This window comes from Typopeltis vanoorti, chromosome 9 (genome assembly GCF_054136105.1).
Source record: "Typopeltis vanoorti isolate ZY-2024b chromosome 9, IOZ_Tvanoo_1.0, whole genome shotgun sequence".
NCBI classification, from domain to species: Eukaryota; Metazoa; Arthropoda; class Arachnida; order Uropygi; family Thelyphonidae; genus Typopeltis; species Typopeltis vanoorti.
In genome coordinates this window covers 45,751,141-45,772,583 of record NC_143557.1, presented here as the reverse complement: position 1 = coordinate 45,772,583, position 21,443 = coordinate 45,751,141, and the positions used below count along the sequence as shown (strand labels likewise).

Sequence of the window (21,443 nt, the reverse complement as noted above, 5' to 3'; positions counted from 1 at the left end):
CAGCGCATGGTCAGCAAGACCAGAGTGGCTGTATTGGTGAAACCGGATGTAGTCCTTGTGTTCTGAAATTCTGATATTTGCTGTCCTGCCTGTTTGGCCGAAGTAGGACAGCTTACAGCTGCAAGGGACCTGGTACACGCCAGGTAGGTCTAGGGGGAGGAGGTTGGTCTTTTGTTGAGCGGATAAGGGATGCCAATTTTTTATAAGGTTTATAACAAGAAGTTAAGTTATGTTTTTTTAAGATTTTTGTGATTTTTTCTGAGGTGCCTCGGATATAGGGTATGGTGATGGATTTAGAGTAATCCTTGTTGTGAGGGGGAGGGGGGGTTGTGGTTTACTGGTTTTAATATTTTTTGGATTTTTTTTGGGGGGGTAGCCATTGGCTGAGAACGTGTTGAGGATGTGGTTTAGTTCTGTGGTTAGGGCATTGTCATTCGAGCAGATAAGTTTAGCCCTGTTGTGTAGTGTCTTAATGACTCCATATTGTTGTGAGGGGAGGGGGATTGTTGGTGAATGTATCTGCCTGTATGGGTGGGTTTTCTATATACTGAGAAAACCAAGGTTCCATCAGGCTGGCGGGTGACTAGTGTCTAAGAAAGGAATGCAGTTGTTTTTTTCCTCTTCCAGGGTGAATTTGATTCTGGGGTGTTGGTTGTTTAAGTGTGTTAAGAAGGAGAGGAGTGCATCGGAGCCATGTGGCCAAATAGCGAATACATCATCTACATAGCGAAGCCAAATGGTTGGTTTTTGTGGGGCAGAGTTCAAGGCTTGCTCTTCAAAAGTCTCCATATAAAAGTTGGCCAAGGGTGGGGAGAGTGGAGAACCCATGACTGTCCCCTCTATTTGTTTGTAGAATTTTCCTTGCCAAACAAAATAGCCTGAGTTCATTGTGAACTGAAATAGGGCTGTGATATCGGGAGGAAATTTAGCTTGGATTAGCTCTAAGGATTCTTTGAGTGGGACATTCGTAAATAAGGAGGAGACATCAAAACTGACCATTATGTCAGTGTGTTTCAGTGTAAGGTTTTCTATGCTGGCTTTGAAGTGAGCTGAGTTTTTTATGTATGAAGGTGTGTTGCCAGTATAGTGTGTGAGAGCTTTGGCGAAATGTTTTGGCCAAATAATAGCTTCATACTTCCTTCCTTTAGGAGAAATAATAGCTTCATACTTCTTGCTCATTTATTGTTTTGCTGTGCCTGCGTGCACGTATCTTGTACCTAAGTTCTTGAAAATGGCAGCGTGACGTTGTCAAAATATAGAAATATATTAAAATTTATTTTACTGTATATCCTAGTATGTTGTAATTTCCTGAAATAATATAGTGAAAATGCATAACCAACGTCTTAGCCTTTCCACGAGAATTACGATAATCCACGGAGATGTTACCGCATGTAAAGCACGCCATTACGGTAAATTGAAGTTGAAGCTAGCAAGACAACTGAATCGTCTCGCCTTCCTTTAGCGCTGCCGGGATAACCAGGTAATCCCTAACTTTGTGAAATTCAAGCACCGTTTCTCTTCGCAAAAGGCACTTCGTACCTATAACCGTGCCAGCCAAGCCTTACTCAGAGATCAAATTGCCGCCACTCGCCGTTTCCTGAGTGAAGCTAACTCAGCTATACAGGCACTCGAAGATGACCTTTCAAGCACCTTAAGCCACGAAATTTGGTCGATTTTACGCGACATCTCGTGCACTGCAGCGGAGAAAGAGTTTAGATTAGTCCGAGATCAACACATCAAAAAATTCGAAAATTTAAAAAAGGTCGCAATCTCGAAACCGCAACTTCCTACCAATACGGTAGTGAATCTGTCGTCACCAAGTGTGAAACCTGAAGCCCTCGCACGTGTCCACAACTTCGCCATTGCACCCAAAAGAATACCTGCTGAGGATATCATGATACGAATTGAACGCGGGATCCGACACCTCCCAAGCCACATCGCCAACGATATTAGACTGGATGTAGCCTGTGTTCTGACCAAAGCCAAACCACCTAAAACCAACATGCCCAGTAAAGAAATTAAATCTCTGTTAGAATTAAAGAAAAACAAGAAAATAATAATCACCAAAGCTGACAAAGGGAATGCCACAGTATTGCTGAACCAAAAAGATTACACAGGTAAGCTGAAATCTCTATTGTTAGCCACTTACCTCCCTATCGAATACAATCCCACCAACTCACAAATTAGAAAACTCCACAGGCTCCTTAAGAAGGTCACTTCTTGGCCAGTGGAAATCACCAACAAACTAAAAACCATATAACTCCATTCCTCCCCCCCCCCCATATTTATGATGGACTCCCAAAAATTCACAAGGAAAATGTGCCATTACATCCCATAGTGGATGGCATTGATTCCCCCACATACAAACTAGCAAAACATTTGGCCAAAGCTCTCTCGCACTATACTGGCAACACACCTTCATACATAAAAAACTCAGCCCACTTCAAAGCCAGTATAGAAAAACCTTACACTTAAACACACTGACATAATGGTCAGTTTTGATGTCTCCTCCTTATTTACGAATGTCCCACTCAAAGAATCCTTAGAGCTAATCCAAGCTAAATTTCCTCCCGATATCACAGCCCTATTTCAGTTCACAATGAACTCAGGCTATTTTGTTTGGCAAGGAAAATTCTACAAACAAATAGAGGGGACAGCCATGGGTTCTCCACTCTCTCCACCCTTGGCCAACTTTTATATGGAGACTTTTGAAGAGCAAGCCTTGAACTCTGCCCCGCAAAAACCAACCATTTGGCTTCGCTATGTTGTATTCGCTATTTGGCCACATGGCTCTGATGCACTCCTCTCCTTCTTAACACACCTAAACAACCAACACCCCAGAATCAAATTCACCCTGGAAGAAGAAAAAAACAACTGCATTCCGTTCTTAGACACCCGCCAGCCTGATGGAACCTTGGTTTTCTCAGTATATAGAAAACCCACCCATACCGGCAGATACATTCACCAACAATCCCCCCCCTCAGAACAATATGGAGTCATTAAGACACTACACAACAGGGCTAAACTTATCTGCTCGAATGACAATGCCCTAACCACAGAACTAAACCACATCCTCAACACGTTCTCAGCCAATGGCTACCCCCCAAAAAAATCCAAAAAATATTAAAACCAGTAAACCACAACCCCCCTCTCCCCCTCACAACAAGGATTACTCTAAATCCATCACCATACCCTATATCCGAGGCACCTCAGAAAAAATCACAAAAATCTTAAAAAAACATAACTTAACTTCTTGTTATAAACCTTATAAAAAATTGGCATCACTTATCCGCTCAACAAAAGACCCCCCCCCCTAGACCTACCTGGTGTTTACCAGGTCCCTTGCAGCTGTAAGTTGTCCTACTTCAGCCAAACAGGCAGGACAGCAAATATCAGAATTTCAGAACACAAGGACTACATCCGGTTTCACCAATACAGCCACTCTGGTCTTGCTGACCATGCACTGGATACCTGCCATAGAATACGGTGGAAAAAAGCCAGGATAATACACCGTAGCAAATACAGATATGAAAGGCTTTTCATAGAATCAGCTTCAGCCTTAAGAAACGAGCCAAACCTCAACAAATTTGGCTGCATGAGACTTCCTCAAATTTGGGAAAGCTACATCAGAAGACCTTCAGTCCAATCGCCCAAGAATACCAACATTGCCTGCTAGAGGGCACCATCAGGACTTTAGGAGAAATAATAGCTTCATACTTCTTGCTCATTTATTGTTTTGCTGTGCCTGCATGCACGTATCTTGTACCTAATTTCTTGAAAATGGCAGCGTGACGTTGCCGAAATATAGAAATATATTAAAATTTATTTTAATGTATATCCTAGTATGTTGTAATTTCCTGAAATAATATAGTGAAAATGTGTTTGAGGGCACCAACAATTCCCTAGCACCTTCATGTAAAACTTGAGGTGGCATACTATCTTATCCCATAGCTGTATTTACATTAAGTAGTATGCTATGCACCTCCATTTTATTTATCTCAGTTCCCATATAAGCCTTTGCCTCTCTCTGACTGCAATATCTCCACCTGGATGATGTACACTTGCAAAGTGTTCACTTAGTAATTCTACTATTTCGACTGATTCAGTTACCTCCCTACTACTGGCATTCATTAACACCATTCTGCCATTAACATTCTTTCTTTCAATTGCAGCATATCGAAAGAAGTGTTTGGGATTATCTTTGGCCTGCACTGCTAATTTCCTTTCATACTCTGATTTTGGCTTTCTTACCACACTGGTTACTCTTCTGGCCTATGCTTTGTACTGTTCATGTGCCTGCTGGTCACCTTTTTCCTTGAATTAACTCCACAGTTGTTTCTCTTTTTGCAGCCCCAGCTTAATGATATTCATCCATTTAACTCAACTTAATTAACATCCACTTGACTTACTCTCCTGACTATAGGTATGCAGTCTGCCCTTACCTCCTTCAAATACTCCTTTACCACTTCCCATACACTATCAACATCCAGTCTCTGCAGTTTCACATGCCATGGTACTGATCCAAGCAATCTCCTAAGCTTGTCATTCTTATTAGCCATGTAATTTCACCGCTAATAAGAAATTTATCCACCTCCCAGGTCAAGACATGACACTCTCACCAGTTGGCGGCAACGTGGTCATGTTGGTTATAGACAAATTTTCAAATGCATTTACTAGATCGAGCATTCTCGAGCCCCTAGTATATTCCATCACATACTGTTTCAGATAATTATTCCGTAGTAACTGAATAAATTTTCTTTCCTTATTCATCCCTTTATCTCCCATATGTCCTCTCCTCCTTCCATCTATGTTCCCATAGTTGAAATATCCCATAATAATAATTACCTACCCTTCACTCATTGAGCGTTTTTTCTGATGCATACTATTCCCATCATCTTTTCCATCCCCTGGATATATATATATATATATATATATAAAACAGCTTCCAACAGTATATTTTTTTCTGCTGGCTTCTGTCTCACACCAGATAGCCTCAAATGTGCTATTTTCACTAGTCTGCTGTTGAGCTTCTACTCTCTTTGGTTGCAGTTCATCGGCTGTCATCAGTAACAATCCTCTCCCCGTTCTTTTCTCTCCTTCCCTGAACACACTATACCCTTCATGTTCTATTCCACTACTGTATCATCTTCTGTCAGCCATATCTCATTAATGCCAATAGCCTTTGGTCAGAATGAACTAACCAATGCCAAAAATTCCTCCCCCTTGATTTCCATATGCTCCTGGCCTTTGGAAAGTGTCAATAGTAGTGAGCCTAAGGGGCTTTTGCACTTTATGTACACATGTGCAAAAGTCCCTATGGCTTACTGCTATTCTAACACTTTATACTAACTATCCCATTCTGGTTTTTTAATAGTGGTACTAATTTAGGCATTTTATATTCATTCTTACACTTAACTGCCTCACTGATGTTTTCATATCCACTCAACCCCCTCTCTTCCCCAAAAAGCTCTAGTTTCCCCTGATTTTTTTTTATCTACTTTCACTTCCTTCAACAACACTTTTTCCAGACTCTGAGCACCATATCCATTCACACAAACCATCATTCTTGTATAAGTCTTTTTGCCCATCAAACTCACTCCAGACATACACAGACTCCACATCACTACTCCTGCATAACCTATGCATTGAGTTATTCTCTATTATCCCCCTCCTTCTCAGCTCTACTCTGTTATACTGTGACAACATTCTCTATTTTAACTATCTCACTTTTCTTTTGCTACTTCCAGTAATTCTTTCATGTCCTCTCTCATGCCATACTTTTCTCCTTTCAAATCATTTGTTCCAGCTAAAATGATCAACTCTTTCAATTTACCCTTTTGTGCTTAATAGCTTCACTAACATCATTCATTAGATCATCAAATCCAAGATCCTCGGTCCTCGCATGCACTCTGTTACATATTGCCTGAGGCAGTTTTCCTTCAAAACCTCGTTTCTTTATTTCTAGTTTCTATCTCATCATTTCAATTTATATTACCATAATTAAAATCACCCATAATGATCATCCTTTTTTCTATCTGCTTGGCTAATTTGCTTTTATAAGGCGTGACAATTTAATTCCTGGAATGCACCTGTAAAAATCTTATGTTCGGAACTGTACATTAATGGCGACTGTTGCCTTTTTAGTAGTCCCCTTGTGCTTTTTTAGACAGTGTTCCCATTTTTGGAAACAGGCCTGAAACTCCTTTTCTGGAATACTCTTGAGTTCCATTATCACATTATGCTAGATATCAGTAATATCAGAAAATCTTCGTCCCTTTAGTGCAATCTTTAATTTTTGAAACAGCCAGAAATCACAGGGAGCAAGTCAGGTGAATAAGCAGGATGACCTAATTCGGTAAAGATTTTTGGCCACAAACTCTCTCACGATGAGCGCACATTGTTGTGATGGATGATCCACTTGTTAGGCCACAATTCGGGTCTTTTTCTCCAGACAGAATCTCATAATCTTTTCAGCAACTCTAAATAGCATTGTTGGTTGACCATTTTTCCCTGTCCAATGAATTCATAGTGGTCTATCCCGTTGTGATCATCAAAGAAACACACCAGCATGGTCTTGAACTGCGAACGTGACGTGCATGCCTTTTTCAGACATGGCAGACTCGGGGTTTTCCTCTGCATGCTTTGGCGTTTTGTTTCAGGATCGTACTGGAAGCACTGGGTTTTGTCACTCATAATTACTCTCGGAAACATGTGCTTATTTGCAGAAAGATCAGTCTCAACTTGAACTTGCTGCTGCTGCTTCTGTTCGTCCGTCAAGATCCGAGGCACAGACTTCGCAGAAATCTTTCACATATTCACATACCCAATTCTTTGGTTAATATTATCCCGACTGTTTCTTGATTCATTTGCAATTCATCAGCCATTAATCGCACACTTAATTGTCTATCAGACCATACCGAATTTCACACTCCTTTCACATTTGCATCCGTCATTTTTGTTTTTGGCTGCCCACTTCTTGGGTTGTTGTTGTTCACATCTTCTCGCTCACTTTTGAATCTCTTATGCCACTTTCAAGCTCTGACGTTTCAGCAGCAATTTTGCTGATTTTCACACAAAATTTGATGTTAACACACTGCTCCAAATTTCGATCACACATTTTTACAAGTTTACATGCAGATCTCTATTGTTTTTGCAATGGCCAACTAGCAAATGGCTCTATCGACTTGAGGTTGACACGAGCTTTAGTTAAAAGATGTACAAACACGATTACTCACATGATTCTGACCAAATCCCCACACGGGCAACACTACACGGCCATTCCGGGAATTAAATTGTCACATCTCATACATTTTATGGTCACTGCCCTCTACATTACCAGGTCTATGTCAGCAACTGACTAAGTATTTCATTCTATTCTCCTCTATCTAGTTTGGACGATTTTGTCAATCTCTCGCCAATCACACCTCTTATGATTGAATTATTGTACATGACTTGCTCCTTGATTTTTCTTTCTCCCCTAGTCAAGCCCTCATTTTTCTTAACTTGCACTTCTTTCTATCTAATATCAACTGAACTACTTGTCAGATGTTTCTGCATTCATTGCAACTCCAGCTTCGCCCCATGTATCACTTTACATAACTGAGCTATCTCCCTTATTACAACTAACTCTTCTTTTGTTACATCTATCTTACTACTTTTCTTTCAATCAGCACTTTTACTCTCTCTCTCTCTCGCTCTCTCATAGTCATGTCACTGTCCACCGCTTCAGTCTTGCGATCTAGCACATACTTTTGACCCTCGTTTTTAAACAATGATGCCTTGCACAACACTGTTCTGTGCCACATCAGTGGCATGTAACTTAAAGCTATGTAACTTACCATGCAAAAGTATATATTTACTATATTTAAAACAAAACTGTTAACTTAAATCTAATTATCCCTGCTATACAGCCTAATTCTAACAAATTTTTAACTAATTTCATTTTTTTTTAACTTAGCTTTTGGAGCTATCCAAACGTGGTGGTACCAACCTTATGCCCCACCTGATGGCATTCTCGTTATATATTTCCTCTTTCTTTATTTTGTATGCTGTCCTCTCTAATGATTTGAAATATATCTGTGCATTTTCTTTTGTAGAACTTTGTGTGGGTCTATAGACACAATATGACTATACTTGAAATTGCCTGTTATTGATCTCTTTTGTCTGAATATAACACTTTATAATTAAAGATTCAGCATTAACCCCAATTATGTCAACATTGTTCTTTAGTAAATTCTTTTGACGAGTCTAGGAAACTAAATTTTGTCCCGTAATGAAGATATTGAACAGTATCACAGCTATCACCATTTGCTACTTTTTATTATCTTCCTTTTTTATTATTCACTCCACATGAGAGGTTTCAAAAACATATGGAACATCACTGCCATGTCTGGGCACAAATTGTCAAAAAAGAAGGATTTTGTCATGTTCTATGAACAGCTGGAAATTGTAGTCATCAGAATAAACTGTGTGTGTGGGGGGGGGGGGGACAAAAACCATGCCAAAGTTCCATGGTCTAGGTATGAAATAAGAGCATTATAAGTTGATTTGGATGTTTGTAGCATGGAAATAAAAAGTTGTTGCCTAGCATCTGCCATCGTGTTTATGGGTCATCCAGTTTATGATAGTGTTTATGATATAGTAACTCCAGTTTACTATACGAGGGTTTGTTTGAAAAGTTTGATAATTTTCCAATAGATGGTGACACAATTCATTCATTCATACCAGTGTCGGCATGTATCATCTTTTTCATGACCCCTGGCAAAATTTTAGCCACGTGTGACACATAGTTCTCATTTGGCAAGCATTTAAAATGACCATGATATCATTTTTCATAAAAATGGAGAAAAACGAGTTTCGTGCAGGGATAACACTTTTATTTGAAGAAGTGGATGGCTTCGCAGATCAAAGCCGAGTTAGGTGCAGTTCATGGGAGCTCTGCACCAGCATTAAAGACTATTTATTTTTGGATAAATGAGTTTAAATGTGGTCATAAGTCTATCGAAGATAAAACGTGCTCCTGACACCCGTCTGAGGTCGCTACAAAGGAAATGATTGACAAAATCCATGGTATCATTATGGAAGACTACTGAGTGAAAGTACTTGAGATTGCTGAGATTGTAAGGCATCTCAATTGAACAGATGTATAATATAATAAAACTGTGTGCGTGATGAATGCCACAATTGTTGACTATCGATCAAAAACGCATGCAAAAAGACATTTCAGCGCAGTGTTTGGTGATGTTTAATCGCAATTCACAGGATTTTTTGCAGCAATTTGTGACTGTAGATGAAACTTGGATCCACCACTACAGAGTCCAAGCAGCAGTCAAAACAGTGGACAATGCCCGGTGAAAAACACTGAAAAAAGCGAAGACTGTTTTGTCAGCTGGGAAGGTGATGGCCACTGTTTTTTGGGATTCCCAAGGAATTATTTGAAAAATGATTTGAAAAATGATAGACTATTTGAAAAAGGGTAAGACAATAACAGGAGTCTATTATGCATCATTGTTGGACCATTTAAAAGAACTGAAGAAAAAAAACAGCCAAGATCGCACACAAAAAAGTGATCTTTCATCAAGACAATGCACCGTCCCACACATCAGCCATCACAGTGGCAAAATTGCACGAATTGAGGTTTGAATTTGTTCCACATCCACCATATTCTCTTGACTTGGCCCCATCTAACTTCTTCTTGTTCCCAAACTTAAAGCTATGGCTCGGTGGGGAAAAAACTTTCCTAGAATGAGAATGTCATCAAGGCTGTCAATGACTATTTTGCACAATTTGACAAATCCTACTTTTTAGATGGGATGAAAAAATTGGAAACTCGCTGGACCAATGATATAGTAACTGGATTCCCTGAGGAAAGAAAGGTCACTTTTTAACATATTACAGGAGCTTATTATCTTAATGGTCCCTCTCGAAATTTATTTCTACCAGTACAAGTACAATTTGAATTTTTCTGAAGGGATAACATTATTAACATTTATGATGATCATTAATGATCATCTTAAAGCAGATAAAGGGAACTCAACAGTGGTGATGGACATGACAGAATACGAAAACAAAACACACACACTTTTACAAGATCAGTCAACATACAAAATTATAGATCGCAATCTCACCAACACACAAAAGAATAAGGTGTGTAAATTACTGAAAAAATCACTTCCTGGCCCAAAAAAACAGTAAACAAACTCAAGCCCTTCCATGTTAAAACACCCATTATATATGGAGCACCAAAAATTCACAAACAAAGTACACCCTTACGCCCTATTGTAGATAGTATTAATAGTCCTCCCACATATAAACTGGCTAGACATTTAGTTAAGCTACTAGCCAATCTCACAAACAATTCTCCCTTGTTTGTCAAAACTTCTGCCCATCTAAAAAGTATTTTAGAACACCATACCTTAAAAAGCTCATACTTAATGGTGAGCTTTGATATCACCTCACTATTCACAAATGTACCACTAACTGAAACCCTTAATCTGCTAAAATCACACTTTCCCCTGATATATTCGAACTGTTTAAATTCACAATACATGTAGGATATTTCACATGGAAAGGGAAAATATACAAACAATTAGATGGGACAGATACGGGCTCCCCCCTTAGCCAACTTCTACATAGAACATCTGGAAAAACTAGCTATCAATACAGCCACTCTCAAACCAACACTTTGGCTATGCTATGTTGATGATGTGTTGCTATTGGGCCACATGGCCCAAGCACATTGGTTACATTCTTAGCTCATTTAAATAGCCAACATCCAAAAATCCACTTTACAATGGAACTGGAAGCTAATAACTGTCTGCCCTTCCTGGATACACTAATCACACATCTTCCAGACAGTTCCTTATTATTCTCAGTTTTAAGAAAATCCACACATATAGGGATATATTTACACAAACAATCACACTATCACCCTTCTCAACAGTATGGTGTCTTAAAAACGCTAACCCATGGAGCAAGAGTAATCTGTTCCAAATGATAGTGCTCTTGCTGCTGAACAGCCTCACTTATGTCACACCTTCTTAGCCAATGGCTATAATCCCCATAAGATAAACAAAATATTAACTGCTCCTAAGAAACCCCTCCCACTATCCACCATAGAGAACTACAACAGAACAGTCACCATCGCATATATTAAAGCCACATCAGAAAAAGATATCTAGAATTCTGAATAAACATCAACTATGCACTGTATTCAGACCATGTATCAAATTAGCAGCACTGTATTCAGACCATGTATCAAATTAGCAGCACTGTATTCAGACCATGTGTCAAATTAGCAACTCTCATCCGTTCCTCCTTTATCCCATCCAGGAGTATACAAAGTACTCTGCTCATGTGATCAAGCCTGCTATTGTCGAACAGGAAGAACTGTGGACATTCGCATCAGTGAACATAAAAGATACATCCGACACTATCAGTATGAAGTCGGGTTAGCAGACCATGCTTTGGATACTCCTGCACCCAGGATCAACTGGAAGAAAACAAAAGTACTACACAGAAGCTTTTACAAGTCAGAGAGATTGTTCTTAGAAGAAATGGAAGTCTTAAAACATACTCCGAATCTCAACAAATATGGCTGTATAAATTTGCCTAAGATTTAGGAGACAGTTCATAAGACATAACTAGTACCTGCTTTCTCTCTCTCTTCTTCTTTTTTTCTTTTTTTAAATAGATTGAGGGCACCTAATTTGAACTTTAGTCTTTGTGTTGTTGCTACAATTTTGTTAAATGAGACTACAACAATCATGTTACACCATGTTGTTGTAGTCTCGCATACTGTGAAAACTGTGTTTTTGTGCTCTGAAGATGTTGGTTATAACACGATTGAAATATCAACAATAAGCCAATAAATAATTATTTATTTATAATTCTGTGTTCTGATATATACCTTCAAAATTAATCAACATGTATGACAAACACATAAGCCTTTCTACACGTTTTCTACACAGTTGAAGTAGTAATAATAATAATAAAAAAAAAGCTCAGTTTACTGCAGGTGCCTTGCTATCAATAAATCCAAATGCAACATTATAAAGACATAGCAGAAAACTTCTTGTCCAAATGAAAGACATGCCTTCTGTTTACCTGTGCTTCAGTATCTCTCTCATTCAGATGGCAGATCTGTTACAGTGCCCAAATAAAAACCTGACCTTACTCTTTTCCTTTAACTCTTGCATAGATGATGAAGGCATATCCTCTCCTTCCATGCCAGCAACTGAGTATTATATGCCTCCTGTGGTCTTTCAGCAAAATGACATAAAAATTTTAGACAACCTGAACACTACAAAGATGTCTGGTCCTGACAGCATCTATACTATTGTACTCAGAACTTGTGCTCCACAGCAAACACATGACCACCTCTGTACTCAGCTGGCACCTAACCCATTTCATGGAAGCAAGCATATATCCGACCCATTTCAAAAAAGGGAGACAAAAGCCTAACCATCCAACTACTGATCAACTGACATCATCTCAATTCTCTTCAAAATAATAGAGAATGTTATCAATTGTCAACCTCATTACCTTGTTCAATTACCTAGTTAACTAAGCTCATCAGTTAATCAGCAACCAGCAGTACAGATTCCACCAATTGAGATCCAATCCACAGCTGATTTCTTAACTTATATCAAAGACCACTAGACAAGTGCCATGTAAATTCTCAGAGAAATGTGTGCTGTCACTCTTGACATTTCCAAGGCCTTCAATCATGTTTAGCATCAAGACCTGCTTTGCAAGGGGGGGGGGGGCTGATAGATCCACCCTTCTTCGGCCTACCTGCCATCCTCTTTAAGTGGATAGCTAGCTTTCTCTCTGGTCATTCAGTACATGTCACAGTGCTGGCACACTCTCTTTGTGCATTGCCACCAATTCAGGATTGCCTCAGGGCTCATTTCTATCACTTACCCTCATTCTCTTATACATAATTAACCTACTCTCACTCACCTCATGAATCACCTCATGAATCCTACCCACAGCTTTGCTGATAATAGCACACTCCATTCATCCTATTCTTTTGATCTGTAACCTTAGATCTGCAACTAGTGTCTCTCCATACCTTTAGTGGGGCAAGGATAATCTTCAATGCTGCCAAAATGCAGTCTTGCCTTTTCTCTTGCAAAGGGATCTCAGTTTATCTTCCCATATCCTCAGTAATACACACATCACCAGACAGAATGAGTTATCTTTCCAAGGACTGACATTTACCTCCACTCTCTCCTGACATAAGCACATTAAACCACATCAATAGTTTCCTCAGCCTCTTTAAAACTAGGCATTCATTTTTGCTCAAGAAGCTATTTTACACCCACCCATCTACTAACCCTATATAAATAACAAATCTGCCCATGCTTAGAATACTCATCACACATTCTGCGTAGTACACCTAAAACCTCCCTAAAATTTCTTGATGAAGCAAACCTTCCCTCACTATCTCACTTCAACCTCTATCTCACAGATGCAATGTTTCAGCTCTGTCTCTTTGATAGGTACATCCATTGTCACTATTCCAGTGAATTGAAAAATATCATTTTCCACTTACTTGCTGGGCCTGTTAAACAAGCGTAGTAGCTGCCCAACTTCTCTTTTCAGTACAGCAGCAAACACATTGAACCTGCTTCTCTTCTTCCTCTTTTATTCCATCTACATCTGTCCTCTAGAACAGCCTTCTTAATGTATTTCCAAACAACTTCAACCTCCAACAATTTCAAGGAAAATGTCAACAGTTTCTTGATCCTCAACTGTAGCACTGACACACCATAAGTTCTTGTACCTTTTGTATGTGGAGGAAAAAAAAAAACTTGGCAGAGTTCTGTATTATCATGGTGCAGGCAATTTTCTTTATCCAACATAAATGTCACTCTGAGAGTGATTGATCTATAATTTGCCATCTCTGTTTGGGAGACTTCTTTCTTTACTTAACAGAATTATTCTGCCTTCTTTTCACTCCCTTGAGAGCAGTCAGAGTGAAGACTATTTGAAGAGCATGGTGAGTACACTGCCAACTCTGTTCCACTTTTTTTTTTTTCTTTGCTACACTTGGAACAATATGACATCCATTTCATGACTATATGCCATTGAAATTTTCAAATAACTTAAGCATCACCAGTTTATATACCTGAATTCTCACATCACTCAATATGAATGATACTCTTGTATAGTGACACTCAGTAGATAAGATACAACTGTGACTTATGCAAAGCCCCAGTACAATTTGCTCTCTTCAATTTCTAGTTATAACAGAGTGCCAATGCTTAATTTTAGGTTTAATCTCAGTCAATCTATTTGTTAATGTCTCTTTCATAATCACTGCGACTCATTAAGTAACTTTGCTTTTATTCGTTGTCATCACAGCATATGTGATAGTGACAAACATTATGCAGAGAAAGCATGAGCTGACCTCACAGCTGCATATACAGTCTGTTTCCTTCATTTTAATGTAGCTGAGAAACCAGCAGAAAGAAATTAAGGGTCATCATCAGATGATGATGATGATGATGATGACCATCATCATCTGATACAGTGTTGCAGAATATTAGCAACCAATGGTGTGGGCTGTATGCAAAAAAAAAAAAAAAAGATAGCCTTAAAGAACATGCTCAGAGAATCTGTATAATCATACCTTTTTAGTAGTGGTCTGCTGTTATTTGTAGAAGTGAAAATTGTATGTGCAGCTCAGCAGCATAATTACACCATTCAAATAGAATCTGACTCAAGACAATGTGGGCAGAAAAAAAAACAGCAGCTAGCACAATAGAGGTCTCAGATTTTGAATGGGTGGCACAGACAGATAAGAAATCTGAGTAATCTGTTTGGTGTGCATTACAGAGCTGCAGGTTGACTGGTGGAATATGGATGACGTACAAACCTCCCATGGGGAAAGAAGACCACATTCAATACGGGTAATAATGTTTATATTTGTTTATATTTGCATGCTGAGAGCTGGTATAATCTCTTTTACATACACATCAAACATGTAATACTGAATACCTCAATACAGGAAAAAGAAATACTAGTCCATGTATGAATCTTAAGCAAAGACATCATTTTTCAAGCATAGCTACATAATGCCTGCTTTCATCAAAGTTACAAAGAAGATTTAGTTCATTCTGTATAAGGATTCTGAAATGGTGATGTGTGATATACACTAGCAGCTATTTTCTCTTGCTTTTGACAGGATCAAAACATTGCAAGGTATTATAAATTAAAGTTACCTAAAAATTATATACTTGGTTAATCCTTTATCAAGTGTAAGCAAACAAAGTTTGCACCTGAAGTATTTTCAGGACTGGGGCAACTCGTATATAGAAGCTAATCACTTCACATCACTAGCCTTAGTATCCCATAGTGCAAAGCACATATCCTTGCTGACATGTATAATACTATGCATTATGAAAAGGGTAGTGACCCTTTTCGTAATGCATAGTATGACCAGTTTTGACCTTTATTTGAGGTCTCATCAGTGGGACCCAGAGGTGATAATAAGGTTGAAGTAATGCAGAAGTCGTATTTTCACATAGAAGTATCCAAAAGGTGTCATGCCTTATTGTTAAAATACTTGCAATTAGAGATAGTTGTTGGAAGTTGTTGATCAAGCAGGAAGAACTGGATATCTTTATCAGTGAACATAAAAGATACATCCGACACTATCACTATGAAGTCAGGCCTAGCAGACCATGCTTTGGATGCCCCTGCACACAGGGTCAACTGGAAGGAAACAAAAGTACTGCACAGAAGCTTTTACAAGTTAGAGAGATTGTTCTTAGAAGAAATGGAAGTCTTAAAATATACTCCGAATCTCAACAAATATGGCTGTATAAATTTGCCTAAGATTTGGGAGACAGTCATCTTAAGAAATAACTAGTACCTGCTTTCTCTCTCTGTTTTTTTTTTTTTTTTTTTTTTTTTTTATAGATATAGGGCATCTAATTAGGACTTTAGTCTTTGTGTTGTTGCTACAATTTTGTTAAACTAGTCCCTTTGTTACACCATGTTGTTGTAGTCTCGGGTACTGTGACAAACTGTGTTTTCGTGCTGTGAAGATGCTGGTTATAACACCAGCGAAATATCAGCAATAAGTCAATAAATAATTATTTACTTATAATTCTGTGTTCTGACATATTACTTCAACTGCTTTCAAACATCTTGTATTGAACTAGGACTTGTAAAGTGGATGGAAGCTTGGTACCTTTATAGTGCCAAAGGATACAAGGTTGTATATGGTCAGAGGAGAGGTGTTCTGTGAGATTGGGCACAATGTTGTCAGAGTTACTGTGTCGTGTCAGAGTTACTGAGAGGAGAGGTAACCTTATGTCCTGAAGGAGATCTAGTCAAAAAAAAAGCAAACGGGTATTGGGATAGTGGAGGTGAGTGATAGATTGCCCCATTGATAATTTGATAGTCAATCTAGAGAGTGGATGGGGTTGGGTATTAGACTAGTTCATTGGATTGGAGATTGGCTGCCTAATAGGTTTCAACAAGTTGTACAGGGTGTTCGGGATAAATTTGACAGTTTCGTAAGGAAAAAGAAAATCTTCTTTGTATCTATTAAATTTAATGAATTGACAAAAAATCATTACAGGCAGAGTTAATTACAATACTATCAACAAGATTTACTCAAAATAACCACCATTAGCATCGATCACAGCTTCAATTCTGCTTCGGAACCTCGAACAAGCTGATGCTACAGTCTCCCTGGGAAGGGCCGCAAAAACTGTTTTAATTTTATCCATTAACTGGGCTTTTGTATTACTGGAAGTGCGATTGGTGTCTTTTTCAACTGCGCCCCATACAAAATAATCCATGGGGTTAAGGTCTGGGGAGTTTGGAGGCCAAACATTTGGACTGGTGAAGTCGTAGAAATTTTCAGACAACCATTTTTGACTTTTCCCAGAGGTGTGGCAAGGGGCCGAATCCTGCTGCCATACATACGGCCTACCATTGGCTACCCTTGTTATCCAGGGCTTGACTACAGTTAGCAACTCCACGAACAAAGCCCGAATTCCAATGCCAGGGTTCTTCAACACCTGTTCCTGCAGATTTGCGAGGAATTCTGCTGTACGAACGCAATCAGATCGTCTGCTAGGGATCTTTCTTCTTGCTACATCCTCGTAGTCACCATTGCAAGTCTCTAGTTCATGCCTGATTGTTTTTACTGTATTCAGGGAGCATTGGGCAGCAGTCATAATATCCTTATTTTGATGGCGGGCACGAATCATCATGATACAAGTTATTCTCTTCCATGATTCAGGTGGGTTCCAGCTATCCATCCTTTCTGACATCTTATATATGAATGAAGAAGGGTCCAAACTTTTAAATGAAGAGAAGTGTGTGTTAATACATGTAACTTACGGAAAAATATAATTAATTATAAATATGTCAAATTTATCCCGAACACCCTGTATATGTGGGCGCAATATCCCAGAAGAGGAAAGTTACTATTGGCTTGCCTCTTGGATCTGTTTTAGGGCCATCTGTTTAACCCACATATTAACAATATTTGTGAAGATTTGAATGGGGATATTCAGTTATTTTCAGATGATGATGCCAAGTTGAGATGAACTATGAGCAGTAGAGCGAATGTTGTGGCCTTACAAGAGGACTTGAATAGACTAAGTGAATGGTATGGAAGTGGGATTATAAGTTCAATTTTTGCAAAATGTAAGGTTTTAAAATTTTGAAGACAAAGATGGGAATTAGAATTTACTCTTTTTTGGGGATTTTGTTAGAAGTAGAGGAAATAAGAGATCTTTGGGTGATCATGGATAAGGATCTAAAATTTAGAGAACATACTGCCAAAATTGTGAGGACAACACATCAGATTCTGACAGTGATGCAGAACACACTGACTTGCAGAAGTAAGGAGATTCTAGTTCCATTGTATAAGACTCTGATTAGACCACATATGGACTACTTTACATAGATTTGGTCACCTAGTTTTCAAAAGGATAAAGAGATGTTGGAGAGTGTCCAGAGGTGATAGACCAAAATAGTTTCTGATATCTGGAATTATGAATATGAAGCAGTTTGTAGAGTCTAGTGGATAGGAGGAAGAAGAAGAATTAATATATGATAGAGACATACAAGTTGGTAAGGAGTTGTTATAGGATTAATGTTGGAGAGGTTTTTCATAAAATGGTGGGAGACTGGGGGGAAGGGAATAAGAGGATGATCATCCCTGGAAGCTGTATAAGGTGAGTGTGAGCAAGGTAGTGAGAAGCAGATGTTTTGCATGGAGAGTTTGAATGATTAGAATGCATTGCCTGAGAGCATGGTGTTTGCAGAGAATTTCAATCTATTCAAGGCACAGTAGGATCTAGATGAGTCTCTGACTCTGTGGAGCCTTAGGATAATAATAATAAAGAATAATCCTGAGTTATGCTAAGCTTAATGTTATCTGACATATTTTTTTAATGCAAGTTTTTTTTTTTAATATTTAGAATTCAAAACTTATTTTAAATTTGAATGGTTTTAAAGTGGCAAACCTCTGTATATTTATTTACTTATGTTTTTAGGATTGGACAGCAGTTAGTGTCTTAAATCCAGCATTGAAGCAGAATAAACTTCACAAATTGCAAAAACTAACAGAACAACAAGAATTTTTGGAATTCATGAAAAATGAAGGTATTTATTCCTGATAGAAAAGCTTATATTCATATTGGCTATTCATAACTATTATTTTTCAGGAAATTACAATGTATACTCAATATTAATTATAATAATTTTAATTAATACTTCTTATATTTCAACAATGTTACATGGTCATCATCAGATATCACAAAACTATGATATGTGCACACGGGCATTAACACTGGATAAATGAGGCTGAAGAAAGGCAACCAAAGTCAGGCCTAGTGTTCTAAATGCTGCTCTCTATTAGACTAAATTGAGTGGTCTTGGCTGTTGTGCTGAAGATCTGAGAGTGATTGCTTCCCAAATTTGGGGCAGTTTCATGCACCCAAATTTGTTGAGTTTGGAATGTTTCTCAGGGGTTGAGGCAGATTCCAGGAATAGCCTCTCATAGTTGTATTTGCAGCGGTGTAATAGAGTGAATTTCTTCTGTAGTGAGCATCCAAAGCATGGTCAGCAAGTGCAGAGTGTCTATAATGTTGGAAACTGATATTGGCTCTCCTGGCTGTTTGACCATAAGGCAGTTTTCAGCTGCAAGGAACCTGGTAGGTCAAGGGAATGTCACTGGTCTTTGGTGGAGTGGATAAGGGGTGCCAGTTTATTATTTCGTTTATAAGTGGTTGTAAGGGTGTATTTATTTTCGATTTTTGTTAATTTTTTGAATGTGCCCATTTCCACATTACATCACTCCAGACTTGCTGACTATGCTTTGGAAAATCACCACAGGAAATATAAATATGATAGGCTGTTCCCGGAATCTGCCTCATCCCTGAGAAACTTTCCTAACCTCAACCAATTTGGGTGCATGGAACTGCCCCGAATATGGGAAGCACTCATCCTCAGATTTTCAGCCCAATGGCCAAGACCAAGATTAGCCACTAGGGGATGCCATTTAGGACTCAAGGCCCAACTTTGGTTGCCTTTATTCAGCCTTATTTACCCATTGTTAGTGCACATATTTTGTTCTGTGATCCTTTGTGATGGCAATGTAATATTCCCGAAATATAGGAAGTATGAATTATAGTTATAATTAATATTGAGTATACATTGTAATTTCCTGAAAAAACCAGAAGATATTCAAGTTGTTGAAATGTGTTTTCATTAATTTTTATTATTGATTAAACTTATTTGTTATTGGTTAATTTAAAAAATTGTTATTCAGGTTCAGTCTAGTATATTATCTAGAAGCTGGGTAGTAGAATTACTTTACTGAAGTATTCACAATTGCAAGAAATCTGAGGTCTCCAGCATATGCGTTAGCTGAATTTTATTATTATTATTATTTTTTTTAATTGAAAATTGGTTATAGAAAGTTTTTTAACTTGTGTATACTATGTTAAAGATACCAAGCAATTTTATAAGCTAGGTTTTAATAATTTTTTCCCAAGTGAAGCAAACAGACAAATAAGTCGAGTTTGTGCCTGAACGTAGTTCATGTCTGAGGCAACTCGTGCTGTGGATGAGCTCCTCTTAAGCTCTGCATCACTTCAACCTTGGCATTTATGAGTCTGGCTCCCACTGACGAGACCTCAATAAAGGTCGAAACCTGTCTGGGTAGTGGCCCTTGCCTTTAATGCATGGCATCATACATCTCTGCAAGGGGATGTGCTTTGCATTAGGGGGAAATACTAAGGAAAGTGATCGGAGCTTACTCCACATTTACTATGAGTTGCCTCAGACTTGAACTACGTTCAAGCACAAATTTGACTTATTTGTCTGTTTGCTTCACTTGGGAAAAAAGGATTAAACCTACTTAAAAATAAAGAGCCAACAGGCTTCATTTTGGCGATATAAACATTAATTAAATTAAGGGGATATTAGATCCCACATTGTTTTAAAACCAAATAAGAAACTCAAAGATTGGAATCAGAGCGTTTCATGCCGAATATAGTATAAAAAACTAAAAAAGTGTCGGCGAATACTAGCGTGAGCTAAATGCAAATAGTCCTAGAATGTAGTACAAACACGGGCAACTCGTTGCAAAGGTGGGTAAAGTTCTGATCACTATTCTTGGTATTTTCCATAATGTAAAAACACATTTCCTAGGAAATGTATGCTGTTATTACATTATGGTGGGAGGTCACTACCCAGACCGGTTTCAGCCTTTATTGAGGCTTCATCAGTGAGTAGCTAGACCAAATTAATACCAAAGGGCATAGCGAAAAAGAACTTATATACTCTGCTATACGAGTTGTCCAAAAGGTGCACCCATTAAGTTACTTAAATATAAAGAGCCAACAGGCTTCATTTCGGCGATATAAACATTAATTAAATTAAGGGGATATTAGATCCCACATTGTTTTAAAACCGAATAAGAAACTCAAAGATTGGAATCAGAGCGTTTCATGCCGAATATAGTATAAAAAACTAAAAAAGTAAAAGTATCGGCGAATGCTAGCGTGAGCTAAATGCAAGTAGTCCTAGAACATAGTACAAATCCCCTTAATTTAATTAATGTTTATATCACCAAAATGAAGCCTGTTGGCTCTTTATATTTAAGTACTTAATGGGTGCACCTTTTGGACAACTTGTATAGCAGAGTATATAAGTTCTTTTTGCTATACCCTTTGGTATTAATTTGGTCTAGCTACTCACTGATGAAGCCTCAATAAAGGCTGAAACCGGTCTGGGTAGTGACCTCCCACCATAATGTAATAACAGCATACATTTCCTTGGAAATGTGTTTTTAATTATGGAAAATACCAAGAATAGCGATCAGAACTTTACCCACCTTTGCATCGAGTTGCCCGTGTTTGTACTATTCCTGGACTACTTGCATTTAGCTCACGCTAGTATTC

General features: G+C 38.3%; 1 protein-coding gene across 3 annotated transcripts in view; it reads left to right on the top strand.

The window, feature by feature from the left end:
- Positions 1-21,443, top strand: part of LOC150103013 (DNA-dependent protein kinase catalytic subunit-like) — an 847,149-nt gene that overhangs the window by 514,151 nt on the left and 311,555 nt on the right. For all 3 annotated transcript variants that reach the window (XM_090397444.1, XM_090397443.1, XM_090397442.1), the window contains exon 36: positions 18,531-18,639. In XM_090397444.1, the coding sequence (XP_090253570.1) occupies positions 18,531-18,639 (109 nt within the window). The remainder of the gene's footprint in view (positions 1-18,530; positions 18,640-21,443) is intronic.